At 44.1% G+C, this 27483-nt stretch overlaps 3 protein-coding genes and 1 long non-coding RNA gene across 7 annotated transcripts; 2 read left to right on the top strand and 2 right to left on the bottom strand.

The window, feature by feature from the left end:
- The first annotated feature begins 1147 nt into the window (after positions 1-1147).
- Positions 1148-7992, top strand: LOC136427467 (uncharacterized). 2 transcript variants are annotated; one of them, XM_066416343.1, is made up of 2 exons: positions 1148-1528; positions 3921-7992. In XM_066416343.1, the coding sequence occupies exon 2, from the start codon at positions 5999-6001 to the stop codon at positions 7622-7624; it is 1626 nt and encodes a 541-aa protein (XP_066272440.1). In that variant the 5' UTR covers positions 1148-1528; positions 3921-5998; the 3' UTR covers positions 7625-7992. The 2 variants fall into 2 exon arrangements, with proteins under 2 accessions (XP_066272440.1, XP_066272441.1); XM_066416344.1 differs by lacking the exon at positions 1148-1528 and adding an exon at positions 1542-1654.
- Positions 7795-22054, bottom strand: LOC136427464 (uncharacterized). 3 transcript variants are annotated; one of them, XM_066416339.1, is made up of 16 exons: positions 21941-22054; positions 21224-21386; positions 20918-21016; positions 20346-20562; positions 19562-19839; positions 18972-19112; positions 16914-17059; positions 14743-14919; positions 14252-14439; positions 12563-12780; positions 12239-12374; positions 11387-12017; positions 10939-11078; positions 10595-10719; positions 9651-9838; positions 7795-9094 (listed from the first exon to the last, which is right to left on the bottom strand). In XM_066416339.1, the coding sequence occupies exons 1-16, from the start codon at positions 21946-21948 to the stop codon at positions 8884-8886; spliced, it is 3066 nt and encodes a 1021-aa protein (XP_066272436.1). In that variant the 5' UTR covers positions 21949-22054; the 3' UTR covers positions 7795-8883. The 3 variants fall into 3 exon arrangements, with proteins under 3 accessions (XP_066272436.1, XP_066272438.1, XP_066272437.1); XM_066416341.1 differs by having other exon boundaries at positions 21224-21344; XM_066416340.1 differs by lacking the exon at positions 21941-22054 and adding an exon at positions 21607-21722 and having other exon boundaries at positions 21224-21344.
- LOC136427471 (uncharacterized) lies at positions 16963-22054 on the top strand. The gene is made up of 2 exons (XR_010754436.1): positions 16963-17067; positions 19703-22054. It is a non-coding gene; the product is annotated as an uncharacterized lncRNA (long non-coding RNA).
- Positions 22055-22864: 810 nt separating this feature from the next.
- On the bottom strand, positions 22865-26019 carry LOC136426827 (uncharacterized). Its single transcript, XM_066415548.1, has 2 exons — positions 24120-26019; positions 22865-23868 (listed from the first exon to the last, which is right to left on the bottom strand). The coding sequence occupies exons 1-2, from the start codon at positions 26017-26019 to the stop codon at positions 22865-22867; spliced, it is 2904 nt and encodes a 967-aa protein (XP_066271645.1).
- Positions 26020-27483: the final 1464 nt, after the last annotated feature.

Here is a 27483-nt window from a genome sequence, read left to right as displayed (position 1 = left end):
ATTGTGCAAATTAGCTCCTGTGCTAATTAGCATATGATTTTGTCAATCATAACGTAAGCTATCTACAAACGAAATGTCTTGACGACCTGTCAACCCCCTTCTTGAGTTATTCTCTGTCAATGTTTGAAACTAAATCGGCTCCTGTAGTTCAAAAAATGCCCCTAGGGGTCCAAACGACTTACTCTCACTCCCTCCCAAGAGCTATCTGCCACTATAAAATCATGACCATAGCATTTTTAGAACACGAGATATCAAAGCCGGAATTTCCGCTGCAGTACCATATCAAGCCGCTAGGGCGGCCGGTGCCGAAAATCTGATTATTTTGAAGTCTCAAGAAGACCTACCCACATACCAAATACGAAGGCATTCTTGAGTTATCGTGTTCACAGAGGGAAGGGCACACGCGCGCGCGCGCACACACACACACACACACACACACACACACACACACACACACACACAAACGCTGACGAAAACATAACCTTCTCAGCGAAGGTGAGTACTTTTTTGATGACTGAAATCAAAACTTCTAATGCTTGGAAACTGCGTCGTGCGTCTTAAATGGAAAACAATATTTCTTCTTTCTTTTGGCGAATGATAAGGCCGAAAAATGCAGTCGCGTATGTACCTGCCAGAAGTGTGGACGTTTTTGCCAACAACGTGTCAGGCATGAACATGACCACAGCATGTACCACCTCTCCTTTTATCTACAACCCTTTTCACACCTTAATACTTGTTCTGTTATTCCAATACATGTCTGGGTGTTTGGATTGCTCTTTTGGGCCCGTAAAAGTGACACAGTTCCTTTTGTACGGTAATATAGCACGACTGGGGGCCGATGCGGGTGGCTTTCTTGTTTGTCAACGGTGGCCTAAATCTCTCACCTGCCCAACATTGTCAGCTGTTTTCAACACCTTAATCCACATTGATGGTTGGCACGCCTTGCAATGGGAAGGGCGCAAAGAAAACAACGAGTGAGGCTTCCTTTTAAAAGACATTCCTCGTTCCCCTGCTAGTCTACCCGCATAGGTTTACTCGGAAGGAATTATATTCTTCTGAATGGTAAGACACGCGAAAGTACTATGCCAATACCCCTTCTCTTACAAAGTCGTACAATACGTCTCAGCTTTTGGGCTGATTGAGATTCGAAACGTTGTATTTCTTTCGACCAACACACCTCGTTATATTGCTGTAAGGGTAATACTAGTATATCATTTCCTCGACTCTTCGTCTATATAACGGTTTAAACATTTTCAGTGAAAGAAAATTCCGATTTCTTTTTCGTCCGAGTTGGTTATGACGTCGTCTTTAAGAATCCGTGTTGCGGAGTCTTAGACTTCCCGCATGTGCGATGACTGAGATAAAGGTAAACTTGCGACCTGTTGTTTGTGCTGTCCATCACAGTGTATGCGGAACAAAACCACACCGACTTGTTTGTCCTGACCCGGTTTGTGTTGTCCGCGGTATCGAGGAGACTGCCGCCAGCTGAGGACGCCCAGAATATTACACTGCAGGGTTGCCATGCGAGGTAACATTCTCACAATTTCTTTGTTTGCGTGGAACTGTAACAGTTAACGTTAGTCCTAAAGCTACAACCGTTATGTTACATAACCAAAGTACCAAAGTTGTTTTTCCTTCATTAACGGCAGTCCAGGTATGTGTTCTTTTGTACAGTTTGCTTCAATTCTACGGTGTTTTTTTTTTTTACATTTCTAATTTTTATTTCTGTCATTTATCTCAGGAGAGAATATCATTGTAACTCCCATGTTTCCCTTTTCAACAAAGGTGTCGCTTTAGTGTTTACCGACGGCGGTAGGGAAATTTTACGCTACATCAATTGTGACAATTGTTAAAGTAGTTTTACCTGTTCATTCCATTTTTTTAATAATGAATTCAGGCTCAATAGATCTCAATCATTTCTCAGTTCGTTGTACATATCTGCAAATGAAAATCATATAATCTATATGTATACTTAAGTATTGTTGTCCGAGAAGCATTTTACAAATGTCTCAATTTTGATCTTGCTGTGTCTGTGACTTATCTGGTGCCCTTCCCGTATCCTGCCCTTCTAATGTCCCTAAACCACCACATGACTTGCGTGAGTAGACGGATGAGAATATCATCAAAACTAGCCTTTATGCGTGAACAAAACAATCTACAAAAGAGACAATGACGTTGTGGACAGACGAATGCGTGTTTGTCAACACTGAGTCTTGTTGAGCCTTCCATTTGCTCCTGCTGTGTGGAGAATGTGGCCAGTATTGTACTTTAAAATAGATATCAACTGTTGTTCAGTACGTGTCGAAGTGATAGGCGTGCCATAGTTTTCGTAAATAATTCAGAGTTTTAAGTCTTTGAAATCATTAAACGAGTCCTTAGATATCAATAGGACGATCTTGAAAGAGAATGTATGTGTAAATTTTTGTGAAGGGTGGGAAGTTTTACCGCGCGGGCTAAGTCTAGTGCAAATGACTGTCTGTCATCACTGTGAGTTCTTTGAAATAGACAAGGAACCGTGACGTAGAAGGTTAACAGTTTTTTTCCAAATTTCAAAAACACCGTGATAAGAGAAGAGGCTTAGATCTATTCCACAACATATAAAGAAAAGGAATTTCAAGTGTTAAGTTTTATATCTTGAGCTCAAAGCCCTTTCCTCAATAAAACATAAAGCGGTGAAACCGTTTTACGATCAAAAACGTCACTTATCCCTCCAAGTATGCAGCCCTCAAACACGTCTTCTGGTGGTATAACAAACAGGTGGGTACTTAGAGAGATGTTTGGACAACTCTGCTTGGACAAGGGGACCGTATGGGGTCTTGTTGGAACAACCATGTACAAATAACCTTGTTGTCAGAAAGGCTAGGGGTCCATTGAGAAGGCGTCGTCAAAAAGGTTTGATGAACACCGGGGCTTACATCAGTAAGCATTACGCACTTCCCAAAACCTGCTTTGTAAATGGAGAGACCTCTATCAATGCAAACAGTGACAAACTAATACCTGGCGAGAAAATAGGACGCAGATATCTCTGAATTGGCACTGGCTGTGACATCACTTTGCACCCACTTTGAGTCATTTAAGATAGAATCTGTAAAGTGAAGATATATACAATTATGTCAGTTTTACAATTACACTTTTAATGACTGAACGATATCGAATTTTGCTACGTTTTTCGTAGAAGACAGTATCATTTTCTAGCTATTTATAGGTAGAATTCTATGGGTGTCCTGTTTATATTATTCTTGTTTTTTGTGTCATTCATAGAATACAGTATAATTTTGTAACTATATCTAGGCAGAATTAACGTTATATGGGTGTCCATTTTTTGTCAAAACGTTCGAAATTTCTGAAGAGATGTAATTTTTCTGTCTAGTTGCAAATTGTACATACTCGGAAATAGGACACACGTGCACGACATGCTAGGGGTAGAGGTTGGGACCAATGAAGTTCTCACTGGGCCGCCCCTGTTGGCGACAAATCATTGCGGCAACTTTGCGAAGTTTTCGCGAATTTTACCCTTACGGTCACACTGACGCACGTAAACATGTAGTACGTGACCTCTACAAACAAAATGGCCGCGCCTTGAATGTCACATCCTTAGTTTCGGCCCCAAATTAGACACAAGATAACTTTACTGGAAATCGTACTGTTGCCACTGGATTAAAAAAGAGATTTGCAGTGATCGCGCCTGTTGGGATTACTTAGCGACATTTTGCAAATTGCGATTTCTTTTTAAATTTTCGTCGTCCTAGTTGAGGCGAAAAAAACGCGAAGCCTCTTTTTGACGGAGTTATAATATAAAGAATTCATATATGAGAAGTTAAGTCCGTTCAGAGTTAATGACTTCTATTTATACATCGTTGCAAACGTTTTACTGCTATTTCTCACCAACTGACATGTTTATTGTATTTTCAAATACTCAGGTAATGTTGCATCTTCAATGTGCTGGCAAGTGCTGAGTCTCCCTCAATGGCAATGTCTTCTGAAATGATCTGGGACGTATTTCCAAGCGGAAAACTAGTGCGGGACGATTCAGAGATTCTCACAGCCTTTTGCCCAACGACAGTGGAATACCGTCAATTCAAACTATTTTCCGATGGCAACTTTTAACTTCTGATGGTTGTAAAAGAGCACTAGAAGTGGACCACAAAACAGCACACCAGTAAACTGATTTCTCTGTAAACATTTACGACGCAGCAATCTGAACCGCTGGTCACACTCTGTAAATTTACCTGGCGCTTTGAGGTGTGCCAATGCAAACAGCACAGGTGTAACAATAAGATAATCCTCTCGAGTTCCTCACAGACGGAGCACACTAAGTGCGTTACTTACGCCATATCACATCGGGGAGTCAACCAGTTCTAATTATCTTGGGATTTGGAGCTCCTCCTCTGTCGTTACATTGTGCGTCGTACAATTATCAGCTCTCCCATGATCTCCAAACATACGAACTGTGTACACTAGCTCAATGCCATCCCAAACTCCTGGAGCTGTGTCAATAAGAACAGGATGTGTCCGCTGGAGAATTAAAAGTCCCCTGCGTTGTCGGTGGCCTTCGACATGTGCTTGGAGTGAGTGAAAGAGAGTCACCGAGGAGACCAAGCTTGTACAAAGGACTCAGCTTCCATTGGGTGGCTCCTGTTTAAAGACGCGCATTGTACCAACATTCGCTGTCAGTCTGAGAGTGGCTATACTTTCAACTTATAGGCACGCGTTGTTTTGGGGTTTTGTCCATACGACACAGCACTTGGTACAGTGAACTTTTATACCACCTGCTGCTGTCGTCGACATTTATAACTCGACAGTTCGCCGACACGTCGGTGCAAAAAAGAAAGAAGGCACCAGGACTGATAGTTTTTCCAGTGAGTAATGCTACTACAAAAGACGAATATAACATGAATGGACTTTGAAATCAAGGAGAGACGCCAGAAATCATCAGATATTGATATCCTTAAAATCGTTAACTGACTGACACAATAGTAATGCTTTAAGATAAAATCGAAACCCTGCGAAGGAGAAGGAATAGGAACTTACGCCTCCCCCGCTCCAGACAATAGGGAAAGAAAATGACTTATTAATGCGTCGCCCCCGCCACAGAGCAAGGGTATCGTCTGCATAGATACGGCTGTAAACCTAGCTCACTGTGGATTCCAGTCTCCATGGAAACCTAGCCTTCAGGGAGGAGAGACAACATTTTAACATACCTCCATAAGTCTGGCTCAAGAGAGCCTATCGCGAGTAGACCGAGTGCACAGAGACAAGCTAGCTATAGAGTCTGGTTTGTCGGAAACGAACCGTTCTTAAGTGGATCCACTACAAGTTGCTGCATCTTTTAATTAATTACTACTTTTAACTGCGGATTGAAGAAGGCTGAGAAGGTTTGTAAACTTCCACAACTTTTTCAAAATGACACTTCTCAAATGTTCGTAATTTATTGCCGTATTTGCTGTTCATCAGGAGTTACATGGTGACGGGATTCGCGGGCCCGTGCCGGTTAGAAGTACTGTAAACTGAGCAAGTTTTCCGACGATGACAGGAACCGAGTGTGTACTCAAGAAATAACGAAGCTTTTCATGCCATATCACAGCAAAGAACAAGGCGTATATTGACAGCGGACAAAGTACAAATACTCCGAGAACGCCGTAGGCAACTGAACTCCTTGATCATGACGCTTGGAGAGTTAAGTACATGTTTATACCAGGTGAGAACAGTTAGCGTGGAACGCTGGCTTTTGAAGTAAGCTTCCTTTTACTGTTGTTTTGGCTCGTCCGCGGTCAAACATTTCAAGTAGACGCCAGGAAGACTAGTAGCAGACACCGTCTGTCCACGGAATACCGCATTTCTATAGGATTTCTTTCAAGTCGGACTTTGGTGAACACTGCATCTTTCTGCTAGCAGTCGTACAGAGATTAATGCAGTTCATGTGCCAAATCTATTTGAAGACACCCGAATAGGCTGCCCCATCGTGCTGACGGCATTATCTAACGTCTTTGCCACAACTATGGCATTGAAATACTTGCGCTCGTGGTGGAACTCCCGAAAGAATGGAATGCCGGGGTCGTCGGAAAACGACACAGACAAGCTGGAAAAGACGGAAGGTGGGGCAGAGGAAAGTTCGTCCATCGACGGGTCATCTGGGACGAGGTCGTACTCCGTTCTGGAGTCGGCGGACATCGACACCGATGTTCTGTTTATGTCGCAGTCATCGAATGAGAACCTCACGAGCGAGTCGTCTTCTTGTGACTCTGATTTTAATCCAACCCGAGAGAAGGGGAAATGTTGTGTCAGTAGTCGTGCTATCAAGGTAGGAACTGAAACTTCTAAGAAAAGATCGGACACTGAAGAGGATAGTTCCAGTTCTAACTCCAGGAACACAAATACAACGGCAAATGACGAACTGTCCATTTCTTCAGACATCGATGAAGATTTTAAGAGATTGCAAAGGCAGTCACAAAGTCATACAGATTTGGTCATACCAGGTAGTGAACTACCGTGTGTTTGGCAGGAGAATGTGGAAAGCGGTGTGCAGTCAGAAATGTCCCATTCCTCGACGAGTCAGTCAAGCGGAGATGGAAACTCATGGGAACTTACGTCTCAAACGTCGGACGAAGACGAGTTGTCGGACAGCTTTGAAGAACTATCGGACACTTCTTTTATCACAGAAATTCTTCAGCCGTGCGAAAATTGTCGCCTTAGTCTGAAAGAGGCAACGACTTTCTCCAAGACGCCTTGGGAAGAAACATCCCACACGTTCAGAACCATCGGGGATCCAAGACTGATTCGAACAAGGACATGTAACAGTGGTAGTATCGATGTGTGTAGCAGCCTTGTCACCTCCAGTGAGTTTGGTACGACAGAGAGTTACACTCTAAGTGGCTCTACAAGTTACTGTTACACGTGTACTTGTGACACTAGTTCCTTGGATGAGTCGGAGAGTGACACGTGCACCATGACATGGCCGCCGTCCAAGGTGCGCGCATCGCCCGCGTGTCTCCCCGACGCCAGGGCGCCACCGGACGAGCGGATCGCCCTGTGGATCGAACAGAACGCGAACCACTGGGAGAAGAAGGGGAGGAAAAAGCCACAGACGTCATCTAAGGCCGGGCGATTTCTTGTTAAATTTTGCACGATGAGGAGGAAAAACATAACGGATAAATACAGAACACGACGTACCTTGGTTCAGAGTGACGTCACCAGAGTAAGCAATGAAATAAGTGAGAACCGCCCGGCCAACCTCTTTTCAGAAGTCTTGAATTTGCGTGACTTTCATCAAAGCAAACAAGATGAGAACAAACCCCTCACACGGAGCGTGTACAAAGGATGGAAAAAAATGAACAGAAACTATCGACCTCTCATAGCGTACGAAAGGACAATGTTTCTGGAATCTTATGGGAAAGTCCGACTGACAGAGGTCGGGCCCGTTGAACCTATAACGTTGCTCCAGACACAAAACAACACAGTAAGGTGTGAGTCTGGAAATAAAAACGGTTATGCAGTGAGTAGCTTAGGGTTTGCACGTGTAAAAAGGCTACTAGGTAGACCGTCTGATGACGGAACTGAAAGGACAGCGACTCTACGGTGTACACGTTTTCAAAAACGAAAGTTAATGATAGAAACGAGTATATGATCACGATGTCCTCAAGTCCATCACTCAGACTGAGAGTCTATGTGTTTCTGTCTGAAAATATGCATTCGTAAATGGGTCATCCTTGTTAAAACTATGAGAATGACGGCCTACATGTATACTTTATCAGGAGAGAGAAGCATGTTGATTAGAAATAGATCACCACAGATGACTTGAGTGATTAACTTTAATTGTCCAGCGTTTTTCTTTTGTAATCAGAACTCAGAAGTGAAAAGTTTGTAAAGAATTCATGATAATTTTACAATGGTAACACAGTTAAATTATAGTAAGAAACACAATATCATACATAATATTGAAACGACTCACTATGCATCAATGCCTTTAAAACACTTTTTGTCTTGCCCACAGAAGGAATTGTTTGTCTCTCATTGTGCACATGGATTAGGGTAGGGTTTACTTAGGCTAATTTGTAGGGGTGGGGAGATTACCTGGAATGTGGTATTGTAAGATTACAATCTTTTATTACATTCTGCGAGCTCAAACAGCAGAAAATACGACATTGATGGTATCTTGGAGAAAATCCACTTTGTTCTGCCCTCTGTTAGCCTGTAATACCAGGGATGTTGATAAAGCTAAGAATGCCCCTGGGCAAGAATTAAGGCGTGTCTGTCTCAGACCTGCATCTCGAAAAGTAACGAGAACATTGGTTACCACAATAGGTAAACATGATACAGCTATCAGTGGGAAACATGAGGGCTTTCAAAGAGGAACCAGGCTCCAAGAGCTATTATGAGATCTGCTGTAAAGGGGCTTTTCTTTTCGCTTGCTCAAAAGAATTTGATACATTCCATCCTATTGATGAGTTCAATTACATTCTAGGAGATTACCCTTTCTTTGTACAAATAGGTTACATCAAAAGTGATTAGACCTTAACGTTAGAACTACATGTAGCAGGGTAAATGACATGTTTAACATGTTGTTTATGCATATGCTTGTACGTAGGTTAACTCATTCATATCCACTTGTTTGTAAGTATAGTTTTACAAGACCTTACGAAAGTCGTACTTTTCTTGTGTTTAAACTATTTGATACATATATCCAGATAGGAAAGAAGACAATAAGCACAGTAAATTTCTACAGTCTATCACACTCACTCTCTCTCATAGCTTAGTTTAGTCTATAGTCTATACCAAGAGTATATGTATTAACCATGTAAATCCTAGCATTCTAGCTGTTAGGGGCTTTTTGCATCTCTGAATGAAGACTTTAGCTGAATCCTCTTTGCTTGTAACCTCCAAAAGTTATGGACTATAGCACTGCGAGCTAGCTCTCATTTGCCGCAGACATGTGGACGCCTCCATTCTGCCTGCAGGGGGGACAGACCAGCACGCCTCCATGATGTCCCTCCAGTGGCTGTTAGGACGTTCTCCTACACCATCACCTGGTCGTCTTGTTCCCAGGGTGGGCAGCAGATGGGGCAGATTTTCTCCGTCATACACTTTTTTTCCATACCTGTGGAGTGTGTGGAAAGATAGACCATTGGCTATTTCAGGGTTGTTGTTTTTTTAAATTTTAAAACTGCACAATGTAGAATGATACAATGTACATTGCACCTATGGTAAGGTAAAGGTAAATCAAGGTAGTCCCATAGCCTTCTTAAGGCCGAAGGGGCAGTGGGGTGTTATCCACTGCAAGGGCACGGTATAGGAAGGTGGAGCCGTGATCCCTCTTCTTCCGCTGCCTTTTACCTCCCCAAACAAAGTCAGTCGTTTTTCACACCTGGTTGGATTGAGGAAAATCATGTAAGGTGCCTTTGAAATGGACACAACATCTAGTCAGGAACACTGAGGAATCAAACCTGGGACCTCTTGATCTTGCGTCTGCTTGCCTAAACCACTTGGCCATTGGATGCCATCTATATGAAACTGTCTAAATCTGACATCAGTAGTATAGTGCCCAGCTATAATGGGGTTTGAAAATTTCTACACTGGAAACTGATCACAGAAAATCAGTTAAGAGATTGCAGCATGAAGAAAACTGCAAATGTTTCTTGGTTCATAAGACCTACCATATCTCCCACATCATGAGTCCCAATCCATACATGTCACAGTGCGGCTCATACTGACAACCCTTCAACAGAACATCTGGGTGCAGGTACACTGTAGAGGGCAACATGACGTCTTCTCTGTCGTTTCTTGCAGTCACATGGCGAGGAAGGCCGATGTTGGTGAGTTTAACTTCACCCTCCATGGATAGCTTGAGACAAAAAAAGTTGGTGAAAAGCAGAGTAAGCACAGAGAAAAGTGACTAATTTCTTTGACTACCTGGGCTCATTAGGCAGAACAAATTATCTTCACCAAGGTGAAAAGAATATGGTTAACCACCACCCCAATACAACATGTACATCATGTAGTCACTATCACAATATAGTTCAACCTGTCAACAAAAGCCACTTCTAAAGTAATAATCTGGAAGTCAAACCACAGTTCATTAGTGACCACCTCTGCAAAAAGAGCATGTGGCCAATGCGACTACTTTTTGATGATCCCTTATATAATTTTCCCACTAATTGACATAAGAAGTATGTCTAAAGCGACCCCCTGTCCACATGGACCAGATTTTATGGGTCCCTTGAGTGGTCCGGTTTTGTTGGGAGTTTTGACTACAATGTCTCCTTGCCCCCTATATATAGCTACTTTGCCCGATGTTGTTATCTGGGGGTAACGTTGATGATGATGATACTCTTATTACAATTATTTTATTGACAGTTTACTTTGCTGACAAAAATTTAGTCCATATACAAACAGAAATGACAAATTCAACGATTCGAACTCAGTAATTAGTAGGACTATCATTTTACATCTGAAGTTGTTATGACAGATGTATAATTTAAGGATTTTTCTCAAACAACTGCATCAATGATGCAAGAATGTGTGTCTGAATTAGACTGCATTTTGAAGAAAGGCTCTACAGTCATGTGTGTAGCTATTAGGATGTCTGGTCTGGCCTCACCATTACAGAATCCAAGGACAGCTCAGCATGGACTAAACCCCTGCAGTGCAAGTAGAGCAGACCCTCCAGTATCTGGATAACCTTGGCCTTGGCTTCCGGGATAGCATACAGACTCTTCATCAGGGCTAAATGTGGAAACGCCAGTGAAACAGTTAGGCAAAGGCCAACATTATAATGTACGTAATGGGAACAACACTTTGACTATATAAAATTATATTGCCAAGACACATTGTAAAAATGACACAGAATGATATTAAACTTCCGAGGACCTTCAAGTAGACTGAAGCAGCATCATAGATTTCTGTTAAGTTTACAAAGGTATTGTTAATGAGTGATGATATTACCTGGAATCCGGAATGGATGTTCCAATTCTGTTCTTAAGGAACCTTTCAGCTGCTCAAGTAGTAAAACTGGGCGCCTCAATCCTTGTCTCACACTCTCACCAACACCTTGGAATGCTGCAATATTCTTGTGATTTATCCGTCTTGAAGAATGACATCAACATAAAGAAATAAGTACATCTAATGTTGGTATGAATGAATAGACAAAAAAGTTGGCACATATTGTAAAATTTGTAATAGGCATTCTATAGTAGTATAAAGAAAACAGCTTAAAAGAAAAGACTTGACTCTCAGACTGATTGTTCAGTTTCCACTTAATACTATGCTTTAAGTGACTCAGATTAGGTAAAACAAAATATGTTTAAACGCGCCCCAAATATATTCTTCTAAGCAACATTGTACTGGAAAAAGAGTCACTGCTGTATTCAAGGCAAAACTTTTATCAACTCACCTGATGAGCTCCTCCTCTTTATTGATTGTAGCTGCACTGTCAGCATCAAGACGAGCCTTGTTTTCCTTGCAAGATAACATTTGTGTGGTGGATTCTCTCTGAATGTTCACATTGTACAGCATGCTGAATAACCCATCAGACACTTCCTTCCCAGATCTTGTGATGTTGGACTCGGATATATCATAATCACGAACGTGTTGGTACTCAAATGCACTTAGAAGTCCTTGTAGGTTCATAAATGTCTTATATGTGGGTCTATAGGTCAACAACAGCTGTTCATTACTTCGTTCTTCTTTTTGAAGACTCAAAACAAGTGAGCGGTCAGCCTCGATCAAGGCAGGAATGGTCTTCTCCAGTTTGACAAGGAATTCCTCAGCATTTCTCAGTTTTGCCTGGACATACTGCCACATGTTTTCCTTCTCAGAAAATTTTTGCATTGTAGTTGACACACGCTGCTGCATGTACTGAATCTTGTCTGCACGGTAGACTGCTAGATGTTTCTCAGTGGCCAGTTTCTTTCGGACGGCCTTGATGTCCAAGAAGGCCAACACTGGGATTGCAACAACGGCACTGACAGCAATCCCAATTGGCAGCCATATTGGTGACGTCAGGCCAATGGCAAACTTTTTACCTGTTCCAACAAAATATTTACCATTAGCATTTTGACAACCATTTTATATTAAGCATTACATATGAATGAAGTTTGTTATCAGCATTAACGAAGATTATATTTTATCATTCAAACTTAAGACTAGACGTATATGAAATAGGAATTTGATGAAGAAGAGTTCAATCACAGTCATTTTCTATTTCTATCAGTCATGAATTGAATAATATCTCGACCATGTTCACCTGTTGAGAGATCAAACAAGGAGTGGACTTTGGTGGTGTACTCCTCATCATGTAGAAGGTCAAACAGGTCATCCTGTCGTGACCCCTGAAGGGTATGCTGTACCCAGGACAGCTGCTCTTCGATCATGCTACACTCCTGTCAGAGGAGACAAACTTTAAGATAAATATGAGGGATTATCCTAATTAATTGCTTTTCGAAGTGGGACTGTTTTGTGGGCGTGTTGAATTGCCACCATATTGAAATTGTACAGTATGTTATGCTAAACAGATAAATTGCCATTTATGATAGGAAACTAAAGTGCAGATCAAGCCGACTCCACATACCTTGCGGAACTCTGCTGTGATTGTTGACTCAAGGTCAATCAAGAAGGAGTCGAAGTGCTCTTGGGACAAAATGGCAGCCAGTCGTTCACCAATCCTGGTCTCCAAGGCCTTCTCCAGGGCAGCCCAGTCCTCAGTGTCTGGTAAATCTGTTTCATCCCATCGTGACATCATGCGCTGCACATGATCAGACTGAAGAACAGACTGCAGATGGACAACACCTACATAACAGATGTGAACAGGGAGCCATTTATATATTGCTACACGTACAATACATGTATGTTACATCATTTTTTTCGAGGAATCATTACCTGCACAAAAATGGAGCTATCGCTTTCTGTCTATTTGTTTGTTTGTCTTGGTGTGTGTTCAAGTTTTTTTATTCTACCGGCCCAGGTCCAAGTTTGTTCCTGGGCTGACTTATAACTGGAGACTGGCAGAATGAAAAGGTTAAATTGAGCTGGTAGGCTGGTAGGAAGTTAACATTGGCACATGGCCAAGAGTCAGGAACCTGTCGTGAGCATGTGCCTGATAGGGGAGCAATTGTAATGTGTGAAAAGGTTGTAGTTGTGTTCTATTTTGTCAAGAAATTTAAGGAGGTAACACGTTATGAGATCTTCGATTTCTGTAATTGGTCATACCCAAATATGTGAAAAATTCATACACCTGTGCAATGTATCCAGAACTGGCAAAATATGCATGTACATGTGGCCACAGCAAGTAAATTTTATGGATGACATCAGTGTGTGCATGGATTTTCGCCTGATTTTGAAATAAAAAACAAGAATTTTTGTACCCTTTGGCAATGGTCAATATACCGAAAACGTTGCAATATGTTTCAAAAGTCTGTCAGTTACATTGCAAAAACGTTCTAGATGCCGTAAAAGTCATTTGCATATGTAGTAATGGTGAAAATCGGTACAAATGTGTTACACAATTATTGTGTATGCAAGCTGTAATAAATAGCTCCTCGTCACCAACTTACAGGAAGACACAGTGTAGTCTTCGTACCAAACTGGTAACTGGAATTAGTCTGTAATTGCTGTGCCATTATTATCAACAACGTGTTATCCGATGTTCTTGAATGAAGTGAATTACTAACAAATCCGATAACGGTGTCAGATGAAGTAACTAATGTTATGTGGTTTGAGTAGACCATTGTCTAGCTGTATGTCTGTTGAAGACAGAATAAAAATTTCTGAGGCACGGGAATTCAGGCAGGCAGACAGTCAGGGCAACAAGAGTGGAGACAGTTAAGACTAAATGAGCAGAGCCAACATTATCTAGTCACAGTCAGTCTGCCGCATGACTCAGGAGACTCCCGTGCCCAGTGCACGGAAAACCTTGTCTCTGTGTTCTTGATGTGCTATACAAACCCGGATCTAAATTTATAACGATTTTAATGTTGACATCAGTGTTAGTTACTGTTTTATCTAAAAAAAAAAAAATAGGGATAAAAGACTTGTTGGTTGTACTTGTAATACCAAGTTTTATTGCTTCAATTCTTACAAACTTAATGGTATTCAAGTTTGAAAATGTGGATATCTTGTTTTTTTACCCGCCTTGTTTTTATTTTCACCCGCGCACACTAAATTTGGAGTATGCAGGATGTCATCCATAAAATTTACTTGCTGTGGCATGTCTATATATTTAAGAATGCAACAGAGCTTTTTAAGTCAGTGAGACACGCACCTTCTTCAATCCTGTCTTGTAGAAACATCTGTAGCTTGCTGACAATGTGCCCAGCCTGTTCCTCTAACTTGTTCAGTCTGACTTCAGTATCCCGGTACAGCTTAGTGTTGGATGCCTTGGACGACTTGGCCTGCTGCACATAGACTCCCGAGTGGTACACTACTCTGGATACCAGGTAGTCCAGCCACCTGTGAACAGTTTACAGTAAGAAAACACCAATTGCTGAATTTATCTGTGAGTGAGTGAGCGAGTGAGTGAGTGAGTGAGTGAGTGAGTGAGTGAGTGAGTGAATGAGTGAGTGAGTGAGTGAGTGAGTGAGTGAGTGAGTGAGTGAGTGAGAGAGAGAGAGAGAGAGAGTGCTGGATGAAAATGATAGTACTAACAAATCTGACAGGTTGGAAAATAAGAAAACAATTGTAAAACAAACTTGAAGAAAAAAGGCTTACAGACCTCAATACGGAGCACCTGGATTCTGACTTATTGGCCCTTACCTGAACTGGTGTTGCAGTTTAGACCTTAGACTGATGGGTAGCAGCTTTTCGATTCCGTCCAAGAGTCTGGCAAAATCAGAAGCCATGTAGCCTGCCGACCCAATGTCTGCTGCTAACTTGGTGGACATGAAGAATAGCTGGTCTGTTGTGAACCCTGGCCAGCAGGTCTTCAGTTTCCTGAGAAAGTTGAAAGATTAAAGATTTTAAAGATAGATACTGAACTGAATGACAGTCACTTCCACAGGGCTCGAAATACTGGGTGCATGTTTACTTTGTGCACCCAAAATTGGAGCTCAGTGCACCTAATTTTTGACTGTGTACCAGTGCACATAGGTATTTTTGTTTGCTATAGGGTAAAGGTACTATACATGTAATACACTAGTATACAGAATATTCTTGAAATGTAAGTATCAGAAAAAGCAATATAACCTTTTGTTGTACTTTATTTGATGTACAGTAGAAGCCACTTAATCGCACATCGGATTAACGCACATTCCATTTAACTGCACAAAATCCCAAAATCCCAAACCGATTCCAATTCACTGCATTGTTAGAAACTCCGCATATCTGCACGGTGCATTATCACCAATGCCGGATAACTGCATCAATTTTTTTCAAAAATCCTGGACAAGTTAACTAAAAAGGTGCGCTTTTAAAAATCGGCAAACGAGGTACAAATGAGCCGATAAGTGCCTATGTAGAGGCACAATACCGCCAATATGTCTAAAATTGTTTTGACTAACAAAAGAAGGTGGTTTCCATTGACAATCACGTTTATAGTGATCGTATGGGAGGTCCCGGGGCGTGTTGTCAGCATAAAGAGACGCACGTCTGCCAAAGGCGGCATTGTGCTTTGGCAGACAGCATGCTGTACTCAACAAAAATTGGTCTCTACCTGTACACTGTCTTATTATATTTTTTATCATATTATTTAAGTTCGCGGGGATTTGATTTCGCGTTAAGGATGACTGGGGCGTTGTCGGCGGTTTTAGGTTCCTGGCAGCGCTATATCTACATACTGCTGCAATAATAAAAGACCGGCGTCTTTACGTACATCTAGTCGCTGAGTTCTCAGATCTAGTCGAAAACTGCACAGCGACTTGGCAAGGGCTAAAGACGCGTGGACGGGCATAGCAGTCACTTTTGACGGTGCGGTGCTGATGTGATCATCTGTCACATTCTTTTGTGGCAGAGCTGTATCCGCGTCCTAGAAACTTGCTACATTCACCCGAAGGATGTATGCGCGGGTTCAGCTCTGCTATAAGGAGAATGGTCTGTCACTGATCTGAAGTCATCATATGAATGAATGAATGAATGAATGAATGAACTTTATTGCTCAACAATCGCACATGGTACAATGTATGACATCAAATCAACAATACTACAGGCTAAACTATCCTACAATTCTAAGTACAAAAATATCATCAAAACCTGTATATGGGTTACAATATAGTCATGCATGGGTAATCCTGTCTACCCACTGGATACGTAGTACGGTACATTGTATAGTAATTCACACAATCTAATCTGTACACAATCTAATCTGTCTTAACGCTTACTGATTTCACTCACTGTGTCCTGGGATGTCTTTCCAGAGAATTTGAAATTTACTGTTTTAATACATATAATCATGGCCCTAGCAAGAGGTGGAATCTACGGTGTTACCACACTGTACCTGTAAAACGAAAGCTTTCTAACATCTAAATGTGTGTCAACAAGGTCATACAGCACACCGAGGTTTATGAACTATTCACCTCCTGTATGATACAGTGTACTACCGGTCCAGCTGGGCAATTTTGCATTGTTGCACCAGCTGGATAATTGCACCAAGTACACTGACAAATGGGATTTGCAGTTAAGCGGATTCTACTGTATTACTTATTTTAGATTTTGAGGTTAGCTATAGAATTACAGACTGAAGTTCTTAAGAGAGGAAGTAGCATTAAACTTTGTTATTATATTTTGGTGACATGCAACTTTATGATATGACATGGAATTTTTTATGTGCATCTAATTTTTTTGGGTTGAGTGCACCAGTGCACCTATTTCTAAAAATGAATTTTAAGCCCTGCTTCTAGCATCATTAGAACATAAAATATCAATCAAATGTACAATTAATTCTCTCTTTTAAAAAGTTAAACATAAAGTATATAATATTATAACAGCATTACCTTATTGTGTCCTGTTTCACAGCCTCTCGCTCGCTAGGAGGAATGAGGTCCCACTTATTGCAGACAAAGATGGCAGACTGAGGTGAGAACAAAGGGCGGTCATCCTCACCCCTCCTGGAGTTTACTGTCTGCAGCAAGGCTTGGAGCTGTTCAGGTGAAGATAGGGAAAGCAGGGATGGCAACATTAACACAATAGGGAGGGAAAGTTTGGCTGTTCTTAAATGAATGCAAAAGTCATAATGGTAGGAATATTTCACATGGATTAACAGCACCAGGAAAAGGGAAGGGCTGACAGTGTCAGTGGCAATGTCATTCAGCATCAGCGACAAGTATGACATTTTCAGTGTGAATGTCATTCAACAGCAGGGACAGGTATGAAATTTTCAGTGTGAATGTCATTCAACAGCAGGGACAGGGCTGACAGTGTCAGTGTGAATGTCATTCAGGGACAGGGATAGCTGTGACAGTGTTAATGTCATTCAGCATCAAGGACAGGGATAGCTGTGTCAATGTGAATGTTATTCAGCATCAGGTACGGGGATAGCTGTGTCAGTGTGAATGTCATACACCATCAAGGACAGGGAAAGCTGTGTCAGTGTGAATGTCATTCAGCACCAAGGACAGGGATGGCAGCGTCAGTATTAATGGCATTCAGCACCTGGGGCAGGGATAGCTGTGTCAGTGTGAGTGTCATTCACCATAAAAGACAGGGAAAGCTGTGTCAGTGTGAATGTCATTCAGCACCAAGGACAGGGATGGCAGCGTCAGTATTAATGGCATTCAGCACCAGGGGCAGGGATAGCTGTGTCAGTGTGAGTGTCATTCACCATCAAGGACAGGGAAAGCTGTGTCAGTGTGAATGTCATTCAGTACCAAGGACAGGGGTGTCAGTGTCAGTATTAATGGCATTCAGCATCAGGGACAGGGGCGACAGTGTCAGTGTGAATGTCATTCAGCAGCAGGGACAGGGATGGCAGTGTCAGTGTGAATGTCATTCAGGGACAGGGATGGCAGTGTCAGTGTGAATGGCATTCAGCACCAAGGACAGGGATGGCAGTGTCAGTGTGAATGTCATTCAGCAGCAGGGACAGGGATGGCAGTGTCAGTGTGAATGTCATTCAGGGACAGGGGCGACAGTGTCAGTGTGAATAGCATTCAGCATCAGGGACAGGGATGGCTGTTTCAGTGTGAATGTCATTCAGCACCAGAGACAGGGATGGCAGTGTCAGTGTGAATGTCATCCAGCATCAGGGACAGGGATAGCTGTGTGAGTGTGAATGTCATTCAGCACCAGGGACAGGGATAGCTGTGTTAGTATCAATGTCATTCAGCACCAGGGACAGTGGCGACAGTGTCAGTGTGAATGTCATTCAGCAGCAGGGACAAGGATGGCAGTGTTAGTGTGAATGTCATCCAGCATCAGGGCCAGGGTTAGCTGTGTGAGTGTGAATGTCATCCAGCATCAGGGACAGGGATAGCTGTGTGAGTGTGAATGTCACTCAGCACCAAGGACAGGGGTGGCAGTGTCAGTATTAATGGCATTCAACAGCAGGGACAGGGGCGACAGTGTCAGTATGAATGTCATTCAGAACCAGGGACAGGGATGGCAGTGTCAGTGTGAATGTTATTCAGCATCAGGGACAGGGATAGCTGTATCAGTGTGACTGTCATTCAGTACTAAAGACATGGATGGCATTGTCAGTGTGAATGTCATTCAGCACCAGGGACAGGAGCAACAGTGTCAATGTGAATGTCATTCAGCACTAGGGACAGGGATAGCTGTGTCAGTGTGAATGTCATTCTGCACTGACACAGATTTGGCAGCACCAGTGTGAATGTTAGCAATTCAGCTAGAATCTGTCAAACAAAATTTCATTACCATATCCCTTAAGCATAATGTGATTGACTTATAATTCATCTATAGGAGACAAAGTTATATTTTAATGTATTACTTCATATGAACCCTTCTGAATGTAATTGAGCACTAGTCTAGGAGCTGTTACATGCGCTCCTGGGTTAACAACAGTAACTATAGGTTAAAGACAAGTGTCTACTTACCCTGTCTTCCTGCACCCCTCCTGCACTTGCACTATTGATGACATAAATGAAAGCAAAGGCTTCACTGAGATAGTTCATGGCAATACTGGTCGTAGCTGTGCTCTCCCCAATGCCTGGACTGTCGACCAGGAAAACTCCACTCTGTTAAATTAGATACCCTGTAATTCTTTTGAACGAGAAATAATCACTTTCTAGAAGCCATTGTACTACTATCTTTTCTTTTCCCCTCCAGTATCTCTGGCATTGCCTACTTTGAATGATATTTCATCCTGCATACTACTTACAACAGTTGATATGATTAGCAATGATATTCAACGAAATTCAACAAAATTCAACAAAAGCCAAAGATTAGTAAACAGTTATTTTAAGTGATAAGGAAATATCAGCTGTTACTGTATCAGCATTTCAGTTAATCTGAGTTGGTAAAATATATAATGAAGAAATAAAGACTGGAATTCAATGAAAGGTTGAGAGCTTTTCATTCATTTTTCAACTTAACTACTGGCAGTATGCTTATGGATATGAAGTTTTTCCAATTGTTCCTGATATTGGGTTTAAAAGATTGTGAAAAAGATGAGCTGCAAGAACACCTTGAGATAGTTGATGGGAAGATAGATGTCTACACTCTTATACGGCAGTGGCTGGTCTCTTTGCTTGTTGTGCACGTATTCGGACAGCACGTTTAAACTTGAGTCTTCCTCCAATCGAATTTCTTTCTGCACGCCATCCAGGCTCATAGCAACAGCCCGTCGCCTCACCCCGTACCTCAGTCGGCAGATGACTGATGTGGAGGACAGGTGAGAACAAGGTAGCAGGTCCTGTCCAAGTAGTAGATTCAGGAGACTACTTTTCCCTGCAGAGGTTTCACCTGTTGACAGAAGTAGGAAAAGTTCTTGATGTTCAAAAAATGAGTCATAGTCACAAGGGTCACAATTTCTCTCTTGTTGTTTGGGAGTTTATCAATAGCATATTGGTTGCATTATATCATTTGTTCATTTAGACCCTTGTAATGCCTATATATGTAGTGGCACATGGGCAGCAAGTTTCCTTGCTGTTTTATCAGCAGGGTATGTTTCTACAGTGAGAGGTTTCTAGAGGCACCGCCTTGAACACGGAATCCCATTTCACATCCATTCTAAGAGAACGAGTGCAAGTCCAACCAGTCCAAGAGATGTCCCCAACTCAATATTGAGTCTCCCATTTGTAATACCAACTAATTGGAGCCTGGAGCTTAACTGTGAGGATGCTACCAGTTGAGCTACAGGGACATCCTTGGCATTACATCAGAGGTTGGAAAATCAGTTTATCAGAAAAGAAGAAAATATACAATCATATTCTCCATCTGCCCAATTCATAGACTACGTGTACATGTACCAGCAACTAGAATTGGGCAGTCAGCAGCTGCTAGTTGAGCCTTTTTCCTCTCCAGCTTGTCCCTGTACTTCATGGTGAACTCGTCCCTCGCTAGGTGGTGCTCTATGTTGGGGTCCAGTTTCTCCATCAGTGTTGCAGCCGTGTCATAAAATCCTTCAAGACTGGTCCTTCTGGTGACGTCAGCTTCGATCAAACGTGCAACAACAGCAACTGCATCCTGGGCAGGATGAACATAATATTATATAAATTTACTTTGCTTTGCTTTGATTTAGAATTAGTATAAAGTGTACTTCCATGTGAACTCCATTGCATATCTGTTTTTGTGTATTTGCTTAGTTTTTTTGTTTAACGTTACATAACATAGTGTTAAAATGCAACATAATTCTTAAGACATTTGATGTTGATTTGATAGGAACCACTGTCTAGCCATCTGTTTTATCTAAGTAAAATCAGTTTAGTGTTAGCTTCCCATCTCAATGAAAATAACCCACTTGAATCAATTTCATCTCCCCCCAACAACACAGAAAAGATATTTGCCTTTTAATCAGTCATCATACCAGCCTTGTACTCACGTCTGTTGTTCTTTCTGTTTCTCCTTGTTCCTGTGATGTCTTGAGTACATGGATGCGCATATTCAGCTTGATATCCTCAAGAGTCTTCGCCTTCTTCATCTGATGAATGGACAAGAAAGATGATCTGATATCATGTTCTCGTCCCTTTCTTAGCACTGTAAGTTTGCACTTATACATATTCCTTAAAACCCATAAATCATTTTGTATGATGATGTAACATTACCTTTTTCAACACGGTATATTTTTTTCTTACTCTCACTGACAGCACAGTCTCTGTAAAATTTTAAGAGCTTGTCATGAACTTACTTCTATCCCATGGTGCCTTGCAAGCTTGATAGCAGACATGACGTCACAGAGGTTGTCTATGTCCTCCTCTGACAGTGGCAGTACTTGTCCTTCAACAGCCATTCTTGGGGGCATTTGAGAACTGTTCAAGACAGATTCGAAGACCTTCAGGTCAGTTATGTGACTGAAAAAAGGATTTGATTTCTATTATTTATGCTGCTTTGATAATATGGATGTGAGTGTCCGAATAAAAAATGTTGAAAGAATGGGAGATGAACGAATCCCAAAGATTGCTTTCAAGCACAAACCAACAGGCAAGCGCCCTCTTGGCAGACCCAGGAAAAGGTGGAAGGATAACATACAAGAAATATTAACAAAGCATAGACTAGGCAGACTAAACATACTGGAAGAAGATGGGGTCTACCATGACCGGGAAAAGTGGAGAAGGCTCTCAACTGACAGGCCCTGAAGGGCCTCACCTGGGGAAGATGTAAGATGTAAGTAAGATGTTAGCAAAAACTACTTGTTATCTTCGGGGTGGAGGGTTATGAACGTCGGCGGTATTTGCTTCTGACCATGGATAAGCTTTAGTAGGTACTAGGTGCAATGACATTATTATTTCTATATGATGTCCTTGGTTGGTGTTAGTATTGTCTTCTCCATAGGCAAACCTGTCTGTATTTGCCGCTATGGCAAATGCTTTTTAAACTCTAATTCATTGTGTTATTAATCACTGACCTTGACATTCACCTCAATCCTGCTCATGTAGTCCTACTACAGTGTATCAATCATGTCGTTCGATTTTTCTCTTCTGTCGAGCACATTTACAACGGACTCGAGAGTGAGAATTATCCACACTCTCACACAAGAAGGAGAAGGAGCCTGAATGGGCTTGGTAACTTTAATGTATAGCAGAGATTGTCGAACACGGGTGGGTGGGTGGGACTGAGAATTCGAACCGTGTTACTGCTAGCACGCTGGCGTGGCTATGGCGTGAATGACGGTCTACTGATCACGTGAGCTAGGGTTCGAACGGCTAATTAGCATATTTGAGCCTGCGCTCAAATCATCACAATTATCCACACTCTCACACAAGAAGGAGAAGGAGCCTGAATGGGCTTGGTAACTTTAATGTATAGCAGAGATTGTCGAACACCAAGACCAAGCCCAGCGGGAGATTATGCGAGTAGGGGAGAGTGCGGGAATTGCGACGAGAGGAGCGTAGTAGAGCAGTAGTGACAATCTACTGAGAGTCTGTAAACTAGTAGTAAGTAAATTAGCCAGCGCCAACACTAGTGCAACTTAGCGAGCTAGGGAAGACTGACGACCAACAGTTAAACAGACTAAACAGCCTAGGGCTAACAGGTGAGCAAACGAAAACAACCTTAACCTAACAGCTGAGTAAATAACCTTAACCTAACAGGTGGGTAACTATTTTAAACAACTGCACCATTGTCTCTAAGCCACAAAGACGAATGTATAAACAGTGTCCTAAACACTTGATTATCTGACATGTGCTGTCATACTGAAACAGCCGCTACTAGTACTAGAGTCCGAAGTTGGCTGCTGATAAGATCTATAGGAGTCCGCTTCGTGAAGGAAGTCTTTCTACTGCAAGTACATCTGGAGAATCAGACTTCGCTAAACAGTCCCTTCAATAGACTAATCTGGTTGCTCCAGCGAACTGTTCTGTAGCTTCTCCGCGATCAGCTTGGAATACTCGCGCCTCTTGTCGAAGGAGCAGTCCAAGTACAGTTCGAACGCGTTTGAAGACCAGTCGCCTAACAGTTTAATCACCTGTGGGTCAGCACCGCAGTGCCACGCGTAAGTCGCCCCGCCGCGTCTGAAACTATGTCCCGAATAACTCCCTGGGGTGAAGCCTGCCGCGGATAATAACGACTTCAAGTGGTGGACGAACGTGTCATGGGTGAGGGAGATGAGTCCGCCTCCGTTACCTGGAACCAGGAACGCCGGCCCGTCTGGGTCGGCCGGGATCATGTTACACATATTGAGGTATGCGTACTGAGGACACAGGGGATGCCCTTGCAGTGCGGGCAATGGTAGGAGAAGCACCTTTTGCCGAAACTGGATCGTCTTCGACCAAGTCACCTGAACCACGAGTCCATCCTTGGAAACTTGAATGGCGCGACGCGTTAGCTGCTTGCGTGGGTCGAATGCTGACTGTGATCGCGGTACTATGTTCGACTTCCGGAGCAACGTGAAGAAGGCCACGCAGAATGCTGCCCACAGCGTGGCGTGCATGGGCCTTGTCAGGTCCAACAACTCCCGGATTTTGAGCAAGATGGCGGGCGTGATAGGGAGCTTTCTCTCTGGCACATGTGGGGAACCTCTACGGAAGGAAGACACGACGAGCTTCAGTTCGAAGCTGTTCTCGGGCGGTTCGAAGTCGTGAAATCGTTGCAACATGCGTGCCCCGTGTACATACAGCTGGACGCTACTCGGGCTCCGCAAGGAGCGCGTAAGGAATTGTGCGTAACGGGTGAGAGTTTTCGAGTCAGTCGGTAGAGCAGGCAGTTTGAAAAACTCACAGAATAGTAGAAATGCCCTCCACTGCGTTCGGAAATTGGCGTAAGTGCCCGCCGCGAAAGCCGACAGCTTGGCGTCCTCTACGTCTGAGTCCAATCGCCGTAGCAGGGTGCAGGTACCTGGAAGGATTACAAGTGTGTCAGTAACTCGAAATGTCGTGGGCAGACAACAACGCTGGCTGTGCGCTGCCCGGCCGTGAGGCGTTTGAATTCGTTCTCGTGGTACTGCGAAGTCGACCAGCGGCTGAGGTGGTCTGCGAGCCTATTTTCGAGCCCAGGTATATGCACGGCCCTAAGCTCAAACTGTCCAGTGGCAGCGCAGAGCCACAGATTGCGTAGACATGTCTGTAGGAAGGCGCTGCGGCTCCTACCGGAATTTAGAACGGTGACTGAGGCTTCATTGTCACACATGACGACAATGCGCTGACCTGCCCAGCGCCCTCCCCACAACCGGGCGCAGACCAAGATGGCCAATAACTCTAAACTGTTGATACAGGGCTGAGCCTCGAGGAGCGATGCCGGGAAGGCGGCGTGGAAGTATTCGCCCGTTCCTTGAGAGAAGCCGCCGCAACCGGAGAGGCACGCGTCCGAACTGAAAACTGCATCAGGTTCAGACCAGCCCGCGTGAGGTATCCACGAAACGCCGTTGTAGCTTGGTAAGAAGGAAGACCACCAGCGAAGATCCCTCCTGAACTCCTCATCCACGCGTATCTTCTCCCGGCGGTCTTTGTAACGCCGTAGAAAGGCAATCATTCTCGAAACGAAGAGTCGACCCGGTCTGACGCACGACGCCACGAAATGTAACTTCCCGAGCAACGATTCGACCTCCTGTCTGCACACGCTAGACACGTCAGACCACGCTTGAAGCTCAGCCATGGTGTCCGTCAGCCGTTCTGGTGTAACCTCTACTGTCATACGGATAGAGTCTACCATGCGACCGAGAAATGTCATTCTCGTAGCGGGCGGGCATGCCTTATCTGCGGCCTCTGTTAATCCTAGCCGTTGCAAGAGCTGTCCGAGGGAGTCGTACGCCTTCTGCGCCCGCCTGGGTGAATCAGCACCGCCGAAGTCATCCAAATAATTGACGCACGAAAACCCGAGTTGCGCATAGACATGCGATACGGCGTCTGTCACACGTTGACAAGCTTGGGCTGACGAGCGGAGCCCGAATGGGAGGGCGACGTCCGTGTAAGCGCTGCCGCGCCAGCGAAAACCGAGTAAGTGGTAATCGCCAGGGTCTACAAACAACTGTCTGTACGCTCTGCGCAAGTCTCTTTTAAACATCAAACATCCTTGGCCTTGCACCACCACCAACGCCACAAAATCATCGAAGGACGGGTACCGTAACCGACGGGTCTCGCCCAGATAAGCTCCTGTAGGAATACCGTCATTGACCGAGGATCCTTGTGGGTAACTAAAGTCTACCACTATTCGGCGATCAGCCGTGCCCTTCTTTGGTACTGTCTGCAGGGGGTTGCATACTAACGGCGTACCGAAGAACTCCCGCGGTAAGGGCCCGATAGTGGCTCCGTGTGCTAACTCTGTGCAAATATACCGGTCCACGTGGCTCGGGTACTGCAGCGCGGAGGGATGGTTGGTGTGTGGGACAACCGGCAGTTGCGAAGACTCGTAATTCACCGGGAATCCGAACTCCAGCAGGTCACAGAGGTCTGCATCGTGATATCCTTCCAACAGGCTACGCCATGCTGCGATATTCAGACTGCTTGGAACAGGTATACGAGCGCCACGGAAGTTGGGAACTTGAGACTGTCTCACCCGTGCATGCCAGTCCCGATAAGGCCAACTTGTAGAGTCGCACTTACACTCGACCCGAACATTGTCACTTGAATTGTGCCTGACGTCAACGCCCGCGGGGGGATTATCAATTGTTGAGTCGCAGGTACACCCGACCCGAAAATTGTCACTTGAATTGTGCCTTGTGGCAACGCCCGCTGGGGGAGTATACCCGACCCGAAAATTGTCACTTGAATTGTGCCTTGTGGCAATGCCCGCTGGGGGAGTATACCCGACCCGAAAATTGTCACTTGAATTGTGCCCTGTGGCAACGCCCGCTGGGGGAGTATCACTTGTAGAGTCGCAGGTACGCCCGACCTGAAAACCGTCACTCGAATCGTGCCTCATGGCAACGCCCGCTGGGGGATATACAGTCATGGAAACATCGGCTGTTCTAGAGGAAACCTGACCCTGCCTGGCGGCGACGCCCTCTTGGAAGGGAAACGAGGCGAAAGAATCTGTGCCAATTCTTGCCATATCTAGAAGAACATTGTCCGCACCGTGCAACGAATGACTGTCTGAATGTCTTGAAACTACTTGCTTTTCGCCAGCCGTGAACGTGACTGGTGAAACGTGGCAGGTCTGAAGTGAAACACTAGAACCAAGGCTTGGTTCGATCGTCGCCTCAATACTGTCTGTGTCACGTCTGGCAACAATACTCCCTTCGCCGGAATCGAATATTTTCTCCCTCTTGGCTACAACAACATTAACATCCTGAACTGAAACACGATAACTGTTGGCCTCTGTGCCTGCAACATCGCTACAAACTGTGTGGGAAGACCCGCCACGCTCATCACTGTGGCGAGTTGAAAACTGTAAACAACTGTCTGAAACACGAGTAGCATTGTCTGAGCGGATGGACATGTCGCTACCGTCAGTGGGAGGTAGACTGTAAACATGCTCCTCACTGTGGCGAGATGAATGTCGGACGCTACTGAACGAAACACGAGAACTATCGTCTGTGTTGATTGACACATCGCTACAATCTGCGTAGGAAAGGCTGTTGAAACTATCCGCACTGTGGCGAGTTGAATACGGAAAACTACTGTCAGAAGCGAGCTGAACGTGGCTACTAGAAAGAGACGGACGTGGACAAACAGAAACCAAACTCACAGTTCTCCGCACGGTAGTGTCCCCGGCTTTTGAGCCGGTCCCCGTGCCCTTGGGTGGGCGTGCTTGTCACGCAGTGCTGCCAGCCGTCTGCTTGGTTGCCCGCCTCTTGCGTTCGCAGTCGGCTTCTGCGTGCTTGTATTTCATTGACTTCCTCTCCCAGCAGAATCGACAGCAGTGGTCGAAACGACACGTTGAGAGGAAACAGTTGTTTTTGTTGAAGCTCCAGCATATCCGCGGTGCTGTCTGTGTTGACGTGCCGCCATCACCGGAATCCGCCGGCTTGAGGTTGTCCTTATTTCCGTCGAAAAACCTCTCCTTCAAATGCGCCCAGTCCGACCACACGCCTGGGACGCTCATTCCCTCGCTGACCGCGGCAGCATGGAAAGTACGCACGTGAGCCCACTTGTACCTAGCCAATCTGTCGAAGCAATACTGCAACACAGAGAGACGGCCGAGCAACTCCGAACGTGGCAGATTCTCAGAACGCAACAACGCCATACATCCGGACATAAACTCTCCGAGAGACAATTCATCATACTTCTTCGGTTCGGAGCTGTCTAAGTTGTACACGAATGCTTCTGGGGACAGCGGCTTACCTTCGTCTTTCTTCTTCTTTCCGGCTCCCGGTAGCGCGTACTTGTTGTCCACTGCATGTTGCAAAGCTGCGTTCTCGCGTAGCTGCTGTAAGGTGATATCTCCCTCTCCTAACACCATCTTGTCTTGCTGGCCTTGTAGGGGTTTCCCGGTAATGGTCGCGCGGGCCGCCATAGCTGCTTGTGCTTGCTTGAGTTCGTCCTCCAAGGCGGCGACCTCACTCTCCAACTTTAC

This window comes from Branchiostoma lanceolatum, chromosome 2 (genome assembly GCF_035083965.1).
Source record: "Branchiostoma lanceolatum isolate klBraLanc5 chromosome 2, klBraLanc5.hap2, whole genome shotgun sequence".
Lineage (NCBI taxonomy): Eukaryota > Metazoa > Chordata > Leptocardii > Amphioxiformes > Branchiostomatidae > Branchiostoma > Branchiostoma lanceolatum.
The sequence above is the reverse complement of the archived record's forward strand: the minus strand, read 5'-3'. Positions and strand labels throughout refer to the sequence as shown.

Coding starts and splice junctions, on each gene's coding strand:
- LOC136427467 (XM_066416343.1), top strand. CDS start 5,999: ATGGCATTGAAATACTTGCGCTCGTGGTGGAACTCCCGAAAGAATGGA.
- LOC136427464 (XM_066416339.1), bottom strand. Junction 14,920..16,913: donor GTGAAACAGGACACAATAAG/GTAATGCTGTTA, acceptor CAACTTTCTCAG/GAAACTGAAGACCTGCTGGC. Junction 10,720..10,938: donor ACATCCATTCCGGATTCCAG/GTAATATCATCA, acceptor TTCCACATTTAG/CCCTGATGAAGAGTCTGTAT.
- LOC136426827 (XM_066415548.1), bottom strand. CDS start 26,019: ATGGCAAGAATTGGCACAGATTCTTTCGCCTCGTTTCCCTTCCAAGAG. Junction 23,869..24,119: donor AGTCACCGTTCTAAATTCCG/GTAGGAGCCGCA, acceptor TAATCCTTCCAG/GTACCTGCACCCTGCTACGG.